This window comes from Carlito syrichta, unplaced genomic scaffold, assembly GCF_000164805.1.
Source record: "Carlito syrichta isolate Samal-C Ts95f unplaced genomic scaffold, Tarsius_syrichta-2.0.1 Scaffold302053, whole genome shotgun sequence".
NCBI classification, from domain to species: Eukaryota; Metazoa; Chordata; class Mammalia; order Primates; family Tarsiidae; genus Carlito; species Carlito syrichta.
In genome coordinates this window covers 477,990-489,038 of record NW_007246149.1, presented here as the reverse complement: position 1 = coordinate 489,038, position 11,049 = coordinate 477,990, and the positions used below count along the sequence as shown (strand labels likewise).

The 11,049-nt window shown below is 34.8% G+C and overlaps 1 protein-coding gene across 1 annotated transcript; it reads left to right on the top strand.

Moving 5' to 3' along the window:
• On the top strand, positions 1–9,705 carry MZT1 (mitotic spindle organizing protein 1). The gene is made up of 3 exons (XM_008055964.1): positions 1–103; positions 1,019–1,164; positions 7,907–9,705. The coding sequence occupies exons 1-3, from the start codon at positions 1–3 to the stop codon at positions 7,928–7,930; spliced, it is 273 nt and encodes a 90-aa protein (XP_008054155.1). The 3' UTR covers positions 7,931–9,705.
• The last annotated feature ends 1,344 nt before the right edge of the window (positions 9,706–11,049 follow it).

Below are 11,049 nucleotides of genomic sequence, written 5' to 3'. Positions count from 1 at the left end.
ATGGATAACATGGTGGCAGTTGACTTAAAATATAAGCACACTCTGGTAAACAACCACCATAAAACAAAGTTCAGTGGAACTGGTGTACTAACAACCTATAATGGTAAGGATTCCTGGAAAATCACTTTAGAAACCTACATTAGTGCTTCTCATGATAAAAACGGTCACTTCTACAAGCTACAGTAAAATGCAATACTATAAAAGTGAAATTTAAAAAATAAGCTTTCATTTTTGTTATTAGATTCAACAGACCTGATTATGCTGTCAAATTGTTATATAAGTTTCTAAACAGACTGGTGTGGTGGCTTACACCTACAGTTCTAGCACTTCGGGAGGCCATGGTGGGAGGATCACCTGAGCCTAGAAGTCTGAGACAAACCTGAGCAACATAGCAAGACCTTGTCTCTACAAAAAATACAAAAATTAGTCGGGCATGATGGCATGTGCCTGTAGTCCCAGCTACTTGGGAGGCTGATGTGGGAGGATCACTTGAGCCTAGGAATATGTATATTGCTGACTGAGCAGTTCTAGAAACTTATTCTAATGAAATAAATTTAAGTTAGTATGTACAGATTCTTACCACAATAATTTTTTAATGGGTAGAAGTATGAGGGCAACCTAAGTCTTAAAGTATAGCAGAATAGTTAAGGAAAACTGTGAAGTTTCTATAAAATTTTATGCAACTAATTACATGGCATTATAAAAGTACTAAAAAATAGGCACTTGTTCAGAATAGTCTCAATCATGTTGGATAAATGTAAAATAGCTATTAAATGAGTGCTAGAATATATACTAAGATGTAAAAGACAGTGACAGTTTTGTGAAGGGAGGTTGTAAGTTTAAGTTTCTAAAACCAAGTAAAAGCAAGACAGTATTATATGCTGATTTACAAAACCTGGGATGCTATGCTAATTTGGCATTGTGCAATAGTAAATAAATGAAAAACAAAAGTACTATATGAATATTTTTAAATACTATAAGCTTTTTTTTTTAAAGTTTTCTTTATATCTTTTTTCAGTTCTGCTTGAAATCTCAAGAATTTTGAATACTGGCTTAGATATGGAAACTCTGTCTATTTGCGTACGGCTTTGTGAACAAGGAATTAACCCAGAAGCTTTATCGTCGGTTATTAAGGAACTTCGCAAGGCTACTGAAGCACTAAAGGTTAGAGATTCCTATTAGTTCATTCTAAATAAAAATGCTTTTGTTTAGAAAATGATTAATGATGAAGTTATGGGAAGGATTCTAGTTTAACATGGTTAAACTAACTTCCAGCACCATCAGGAGAAATTCTAAAGATCAGGACTTTAGTAGCATGTTCAGATCATAAAAACTGCTGCTGACACAAACCATGATAACTTTTCCCAGAAATCTCTAATTATTTTTAGGGTTTTTCTATGTGGTAGGTAGAATTGTGCCCACCTCAAAAAAGAAAAAAATATGTGCAAGTCCTAACCCTTGGTGCTGATGAGTATGACCTTATTTGAAAATAATGTCTTCACAGACATACCAAATTAAGATGAAGTTATACTTGATTAGGGTAGATCCTAATCAAATGATTGGTATTCTCATAAGACAAAAGAAATTTGGACATAGATACATGGAGACAGTGTCACGTGAAGACAAAGACACAAAAGGGAGGACACCATGTAATGAAGAGGGCAGAAACTGGAGTGCTGTCTCAAAGCCAGAGAAAGTCAAGAGTTGTTAGCAGTCACCAGGAGCTAGGAAGAGGCAAGGAAGGACTCTCCCAAGAGTCTTCAGAGAGCATGGCCCAGCCAACACCTTGATTTTGAACTTCTGCCCTCCGGATCTGACAGGATAGATTTGTGTTTTTTTAAGCCATTTAGTGTGTGGTTCTTTGTTATGGCAGCCCTGGGAATCTGATACACAGTTTGGTACTGGGAAATGGGGAGCTACAGTAACAAATTCTTAGACGTGTGAGAGAGGCTTTGGAATTACGTGATGGATGGAGACTGGAGAGTTTTATGGAACTTGATAGCAAAAGACTAGAGATTACCTTGAGGAGCCTGTTGGTAGAAATGTTATGTTAAAGACAATTCTGGTGAGGGCTCAGAAAGAAGAAAGACAAGCTGTAGAGAAAGCTTCAGTTGTTTCTAAGAATATATACATTAGGAACAAAATATGGCTAGAAATAGGAACATTAAAAGCACTTCTGGTGAAGTCTCAAATGGAAATGAGGAACATTTATTGGACATGAGAGTAAAGATGGTCCCTGTTATAAAGTGATAGAACTTGACTGAATTATGTTCTACTGTTGTAAGGAAAATAGAACATATAAGTGGTAAACTTGGATATTTAGCTGAGGAGATTTTCCAGCAAGGTGTGGAATGTGCAACCTGATTCGTTCATGTGAGAGGAATGAGCAATTGGGGAAGGAATTGCAACAAGAAAAGGAACCAGCACTTGATTATTTGGAAGATTTTTGGCCTATCTGGATCGCATGTTCTGGAGACACGGCCAAAAATGTAACTGGACAACCTTCTTGAGAAGAGATTAGGTATATGATAGACCCAGTCAACTATCTCAGCACAAATGCCAGCCTGGACTGAAAGGAACAGGATGAAATGAAGGAAGGCTCTCATATTACTAGGATTCTGTAGACAGGAAACTGGCTGACAGGGCTGCTCAGCTGTGAATATATAACTTTTCAAGAAAAGGGATAAGTGACTCCTAAAGTAGCTCAAGGAGCTGCTGCTGCTACCACCATGGTCCCAGAGGGCCATCTTTTTCAAAGTCTAATTAACTACCTTTTAATTGCTAAAATTGGAAACAGGAAAAGTATCCCCTGGTTTGCATATTCTCTGATTTAAAATCTTGTGCTTTTGTTTTCATGCTTATTTCCAGCACTAAACACCCTGAATACTGACACTTTATAAGTTAGTCCATCTTAAAACTTGTCCAACAACAAAATAACTTCTCTTTTTTCTTTTCCGTAAGAAAACAGAGCTATAGAAATATGAAATTTACCCATCTTTTGGATTAAGTTATTTTCTGATAAGTTCCATTGATTTAGGTTGTTTTTGTTCTTTTAAAAATTTTTTGTTTATTAAGTCTAACACAAAAAGGTAAACAAAACACATTTGCAGAGCTAAAATGTATCATAGGAGAATATGTTTGCAGCCTTCACTGGCAACTCCTGAAAAACCCTCTTGTGGCCCTGCCCAGTCACTGGCCTCTCCATTCTAGTGCTGCTGTCCTCACTTTTATAGTAGACTCTTTCTTTTAGTGGTTTTACTAACTATATGGATCTCCTAACACTGAAGCTTAATTGTGTAAAACTTTTAACTCGATATAAATGGAATCTTATAACACAATCTTTTTACTAGGTTATTTCATTTAACATTATGTCTGTGAGATGTATTTATATTGTGTGTAGCTGTGATGCATTCCTTTCCACTGTAACATGTTTCATTGTACAAATATACTATAATTTACTTATTTTTTCTATGTGAATGGATATTAGATTATTTCCAGTGTGGGCCTATTACAGATAATGCTGCTTTGTGTGTTGTGGTCCACGTCTCTTGATTCATTTATACATGCACTTCTGTTAGGTTTGTATCTAGAAATAAAACTGCTGGGTCTGAGGTTCCTGTATCTTCAACTTGAACAGATAATTGTAATGTCAGACTTTTCAGAAAAATAATTGCATCATTTATATTTCCACCAAATCATGTGAGTTCCCTTACTCCACATTTTTGCCAATGCTTATTGTTGTGAATTGTGTTAATTTTAGTTATTCTGGAGTGTACATGGGTTTCTCACTTGGTTTTATTTACATTTTTCTGAGTACCAGTGAGATGGAAGGCATTTTTACATGCTTTTTGGTTATCCCCTTTTGTGAGTCACTTGCCCATTTTTCTTGGTTCTCTGTTCTGTTCTTTTTGATTGGCAGCTCTTCTTTAAATACCCTGGATATAAACCCTTTGTCAGGTATGCATGTAAGGTTTCAGATTTTTAAAATAATACATTTTTTCAAGATTTATAAAAACTATTGAAATTTTTAATTTCTAACTCACACCTATGACTTTCATATAGCAGAAAGAAGAAATCACTGAATAATAAGAATAGTAATATTTATACGAGAACTTTTCTTGTGCTAGATCCTGTGCTCCAAAGGCTTTACCGGCATTATTTCCTTCTTAGTCACAACAGTGATACGTATTATACAGATTGAGCGTCCTAATCTGAAAATCTGAAATGCTCCAACATTTTTGAGTACTGGCATAAATACTCAAAGGAAGTCCCCATTGGAGCATGTCAAATTTTTGGATTTTCTGACTGGGGAGGCTAAACCAGTATGTTTGGTCAGTCCTCTGTATTTGTGGGTTCACATTCATGGATTCAACCAACTGTAGATCAGAAATATTTGGGGAGGGTGGAGGGAGAAAGGATAGTTGCATCTGTAGTAAACATGTACAGACTTTTCTTGTCATGTTCCATAAACAATATGGTGTGACAACTATTTACATAGCATTTACATCGTGTTAAGTATTGTAAGTAATCTGGAGAGGATGCAAAGTATATGGGAGGATGTGTGCAGGCTACATACAAATATTGTACCATTTGATATAAGGAGCTTGAGCATCCATGAACATTGGTATCTGCAAAGAGGGGGTGCTGGAACTAATTAATTCCCTATGGAAGAAATGTGAAACACTTCTGGTCCCAAGCATTTAGGATTAGAGATACTCAACCTATACTGTCAATAGTTTACTATTAAGAAACTTGGTTGCTGCTTATGGTGACTAATTTATCCCAAGAACGTAGATTTCCTGGTTGAACTGGGATTTGAGCTTGGGCTGTTTGATTCAGAATTGTTTTCTTAACTACCAAGTTTTCTCTGATGAAATCTAAAGACTACCTGAGTCTGCTATTTGGGAAAGGATGAATGGTTTTTAGAAGCAAAATAGTCATTGGCATGGGCACTTTCCCTGGCTTAGTATTTTTTCATAACTGTTAATAAAAATAAAAGAAGTATTATAGTCTTTCATCAGTATTTTTCTGAAATTTGGAAGATGATTTATTTAGTACACATCTTTCACAACTATAAGAATTTTTGTTTTATTATGCATGAGTTTGAAAAGGGAATAAGCATAACAGGAAGAGATTTTTGTATTGTACTACAGTTTGAGTGGTATAAGGGAACCAGGATCAAATAAGCCTAACCAAAGCATAGCTAATTTTACTGAATTAGAAAATAATAACATCAGTTTGCTTCTATCTGTATTAGCATCTGTTCTTGCTTAGCTGCCGTCTGGGGTGGGATGAGGAGCGGCTGGGTCAGGCTGCCTTTCTTTGACCGCCCCTCCACTGACTTCACAAGCATAAGCTTTTTTCTTTACTTGGTTGCTGCTAATAAATTTTTTCTTATATTTTTTGTTTATTTATTTTGATAGTAAAATTAGGATAAAGGGAATTGTTTCTGCTGTATTCTGTCTTTATCTAGAATTCCTAGTATTTAGAATTAATTATATAATACTTATCATTTATATTTTAGAATATATAAAATATAAATCAGGGACATCTTGAAATTCAAGGACTGTTGACCTGAGAAGATATTCTTTTTCCCCTACGTAGTCATGACAAATAAGTTTTGCTCTTTAACTGTGTAGAAAATAGTAACCATTTTTTTGTTAATTGTTTTTGCCTTTTACTTTTACAGATTTGTATATTGATATTGTCTAAATCATGTATAGTAAAAGGGCTAACTGTGTGTCCCCCTAACTAGAAAGTTTCTTTTTTTTTTTTGAGTTGGAGTCTCACTCTGTCGCCCAGACTGGAATGCAGTGACCACTCCCGGCCACTGCAGCCTCGACCTGCTGGGCTCCGGCGATCCTTCCGTCTCAGCCTTCCAAGTAGCTGGAATTACAGGCGCGTGCTACTACGCCCAGCTGATTTTTCATTTATTGTAGAGATGAAGTCTCACCAAGTTGCCCAGGCAGGTCTCAAACCCGCGGGCTCAGGCAATCTACTCACCTCAGCCTCCCAAGGCGTGGGATTACAGGCTGAGTCACCGAGCCCAGCTAGAAAGTTTCTTTTTTAAAAAAATTATTTAATTTTCGATTCAGGGGGTACACATGCATGTTCATTACATGGACACACAGTGTAGTGGTGAGAGTTGGGTCTTAACAGTGATAGGTAGGCCACCTTATATGTATCTCCTACAGCATTAGGACTGTTAATTGGGTGCATTTTATTAGTGATTCTGTATTGATACTCAATGCTTATATTATCTCCTTAGTGCTAGTGTTTATGTGTAAGTAGTCATCTACATACTGTAATTTGAGACTTGCGGAGCAAAGCTTTCTCTTGCATCTTCTATTTGGGTGTCATAGTGACTTAAATTGTACCCTGATGATGGATTTCTGTGGACTAAACCCTGGCCTTTCTCTTGCAGATGTCCTGTACTGCTACTAATACTGAAGGGAAAAATCCCTTAGGTGTATCCCTGTCTGGGATGGTCCTCAGCGTGAGGATAGTGAGCTGCAGAATTTGGAGTTGGGAGAGGAAGGAAGGGTTAAATAATTCCCACCCCTCTATCCCTAGGGGGTAGTAAATTCTTGCACAGAAAAGGAAAGGTTGAAAGAGAAAAGGTCTACTAAAATGGATTGTACCCAGGTCTGATCCTTGCATATTTTTGACGTTCTTAGTGACAGTCGTGGCTGTGGCATCTCTAGGATGCTGTTGCTGTCTTTTCAAATAGAAAGTTCTGCATTTGTAGAAATTGAATGTATAACATTGCTTACTTCAAGTGAAAGTGCTGGTTTTGTTGTCTCTGTATTGGAAGAGAACTTCCAAAATTAATATGAAAATAGAATGGGGCAAAACAGACTGCATTTGAATTAAGGTATTTTAATTTTGAAAATTGGGTATATGATTTCAAGTCTTCTTTGATGTAGGTAATTCTGAGAATGGCACTAGGCAGATAGAATGCCTACGGGTATGTGGCTGAAGCTAATACAGGGACCTCTAAGGGTAAAAAGAGGTAAGAAATGTGAAGAATGGTAAATTTTTCAAACCAGGTTCTAATTCTCTGGAAAAGTAAATCCAGGTTTAGGTCTGTGAGTCAACTATGTTGAAAAACAGGTTGATTCTATTAGCTGCATAGAGATAGTTTCAGCCTTATTTCATGTTGCTTTACCCACAGTTTTCCTAGCATTTTAAAGTATTTTTATGAAAGCTCTGAACTTAGACTAATCTAAAAGCAAGTTTTAACTAGGAAGTAGAAGCATAAATGAATCAACAAATCTAATGTGTATTTCTAAAACAAAACTTTTAAAATTATATCATTTTTATGTTGACATTAATAAATTACTTTTTAAGGAATGATACTAGTATGGTGGTTTTTTAAAGTCTTTCTAGAAATAATATGTCTCAAATCATTTATTGATGAATGATATGATATCTTGGAATTTCTCTGGATTCATCGGAGAAAGAATGGCATTGGGGGTGTAGGTGAAACAGGATTAGTCAGATGTTCATTATTCATCTTTTGCTCTTCTTCTCTCCACCTGGTAGCATAAAAGGTCTTTTTCATTCTTAACCCCCTTTTCACACTATGATAAAACTTGCAGAAACAAACTAATAAAGTCTGTGGACCCAAGGTCTACTATTGGTGAATATTTAAAATATCAGTATGTTTTTACATGTACACTTAACTATTGTTTAAGATGATATAACTTTTCTGTTAGCCTAGCAATATGTTCAAAAGGCAGTCCTGATGTTTAGCAAAAAAATGGAAACCACGGCATTATCCTGATAAAGTGGTTCTGTTATATGTGGGAATCATTGTTAATGACAATACAGTATTGACAAATTTATCTCATGGTGTCTCTTTTTCCATGGCTTTATTATAATGAATCTTACTTTCTTGTTCTAGGCTGCTGAAAATATGACAAGTTGACTTTCTGGAGAAACTCTGATGAGATATGTCAAGCTCTGCAAGAGAATGTGAAGATAGCATTGTAGTCAAGAATGTAAAATGAAATTACTGCATGCAGCAGTGTAAAAAAATTTTCCTTTTTAAAAGAATTATAAAAACATAGCTTTATAAATCAATGGAAAGTGGCTTACCGAGAGAACTATCGAGTGTGTTTACATCACGTCTCATTCACTTTTTTAAACAGCTCTTATGCTTTGGCATTTCTCTGTTCATATTTACGTATTCCTTGTTTATATCCCTGATAGCTTTAATTTTGTAAGCAGTCTGTCAGATGTGCACATCTGCTGTGCCTGGTTGAAGTATAGTGGAATCCGTCAGTAGTGATGTGTGGTAGTTATGACTTGTTGACATTTCCATTATAAACTCTGATTTTGAATTGTTTATGCATAATAACTGTGGATTTATGTTGTATTGGACTGAAAGTTGACAGGGTTTCAGCTACCATTTGTGAATTTTGATTTAGATTCATTATAATAGAATCTTGTTTTTTAAAATAAGAGCATGGAAAACATTCCTTGCAATCTGCTCTTTAACAAAGAATATTTAGTTTTTTAAACAGTTTGTTGGGCAGCTAATAGTGTGAACCAGGTCATTTTTGTATTGATTGAAAAACTTTTAGAAACTTGGATTTTAAAAGTAATAACATTGCTTAAGCTTAGTGCTACTTGTAGTTTGAATCATTTAAATCTATTAAGACTGTTAGTTGAGAATTATTTTTAGAGTTTTATACCCTATTAATGAAAGCCTAAACAGAAATGTATAAAATGAAACATAACCAACATGCAAAATTCCTGCTTAATTTTATCACATAAAAGTACTTTGAGTGCTTACCTAATAAAATCTTGAGTGGTTATTTAATAAAGTAGATAGGTGGTGTGTGTCAAGAGAAATTTAGTATTTTCCAAAGAAATAAGGATGTCCATTCATTAAACAAAACTAAATAATCAAATGTTCTGTGTTAAGAATTATAAATATGGCTTTTCAAAATCATTTCGTGTGTTATTGTTTTTACCCTTAGAGCTTTCCTCATCAAAGTATTGATTCAAAAATTTTTAAAAATTTAGGATAGTATTGATTCTATCAATATTATTATAATATATAATATTGTTCCTGTAATAGAATCTCAGTAGAGGTTTTTTTTTTTTTTTGCAAGACTGACATGGATTTAATCTGATTTTATTACAACAGTGGCACCTACTACTGTTTTTCAGACAAGCTGAAGTGGTTTTATTAAAACTTAGTAATTTAAATAGTATCCTTCTTTCCTTTTTTTTTTTAACCAAGGCTTTTGACCGTTTTGACTTTTTAAACATTCAGCATCTTTACGAAGTGAGCTGGAAGATCTGTTAGTGGCAGAACAGGTTGGGGGAGAGTGAGAACTGTGACAAGTCATTTGATTGATAATAAACATTGCAAAAACTGCATATTATTTATAAAATCATAAAGAAAACACTTTTGTCAAACTCCAAAATTTGTGTATACTTCCAGGCCATAAGAGTTGACAGTATTATTTATGACTTTGCAGATTAAGTTATTTATGTATGAAACAAAGCAGGAAAATATATTGAGAAGGGATTGTGTTTACAGAGAACTTCTTTAATGTGTCACATTTTAAAAATGTAAACATATATTTTTAATGCATACTTAAGTAATATTTAAGGAACCAAACAAAATAATGATACAATTGAGGTATTGTGCTTGTTGTAAATGACAAAAATAAAACCATTTTGGTGGAATTGGTGTGTACTTTTGTTTTAAAATATGCTTTTGTTGATTCAACTTGAGTTTCTGCAAGTAGTATATGAATATTTAGATGCTTATTATGTGTGACTGAAGACTATTTAAAGGAGGTTGTGTAATTTACCACTTAAATTAGACTTGAGGTGTAAAATGGAATACTTTCCCCTAGCGGTGAAAGAAGATAGCTATATTAACATTGCCCCAGGCTCTAAGACAAAGTTGGCAATTCAAATAAGTGTGAGATTGTATTTTTCTCTACTTGAAATCAGAGTTTTACATAGTGGGGCATTATGAAATTTAGATGCTTGTTGTTTCAAACATACTTAAAAGTTTTCCAATAACAATCAAATACCAGTTTTTAAACATTTATTTAAAATAAAAAATTCAGTCTCACTACTTTTTATTGTAGTAAAAGATATGTAACAAAATTTACTATTTTAACAGTTTTTAAGATGTACAGTTCAGTGACATTAAGAATATTCACACTGTTTTGCTACCATGACTGCTATCTCTAGAACTTTCTTGTCCCATGCTGAAACTCTGTGCCTATTAAGCAATAACACCCCATTCCTTCCTCCTCCCAGCCCCTGGTAAACATTTTTCTACTTTTGTCAATGAATTTGACTAGTGATATGTGTAGTTATGACTTGTTATGAACACTTAGACCAGGGTTACTGTCATACATAGCATTCTAACTAGTGTCTGCTTCTAGTCTTTCCCTACTCAAATCCATCCTGCACTTGACTAGCAAGGCAATTCCCCTAACAAACTGATAAATGCAGTTACACAATATTTGTCCTTTTGTGTCTGTCCTGTCTCACACAGCATAGTGTTTTGAAGATTCATTCATGTTGTAGCGTGTATCAGAATTTTTTTCACTTTTTAGACTAAGGGATAGCCATCATATGTGTATACCACATTTTGTTTATCTACTTGTGTCAGTGGATATTTGAGTTGTTTCCACCTTTTGGCTAGTGAAAATAATGTTTTGAACATTGGTATACAGATGTCTGTTCAAGTCCCTGCTTTCAGTTCTTTTGGGTGTATACCCAGAAGTAGAATTGTCAGATTATGAACATTGCTTAAAAGTTTAACCCTAAGTCTGTAGGCATTAGAGAAAGGAGGAGGAGACATGGTCAATCTGTTAGGGGAATTGCTTTGCTAGTGAAGTGTAGGCTGGATTTGAGCAGGGAGAGACTAGAAGCAGACACTGGTTAGAATGCTATAACAGTAACACTCGTCTAAATGCTCAAATCAGGATAGATTCAAGAGATGTTACAAATGAAAAACATGGGATTTAATAGTAGGTTATGGGGAAAATATAGAAGAAACTCAGGTGA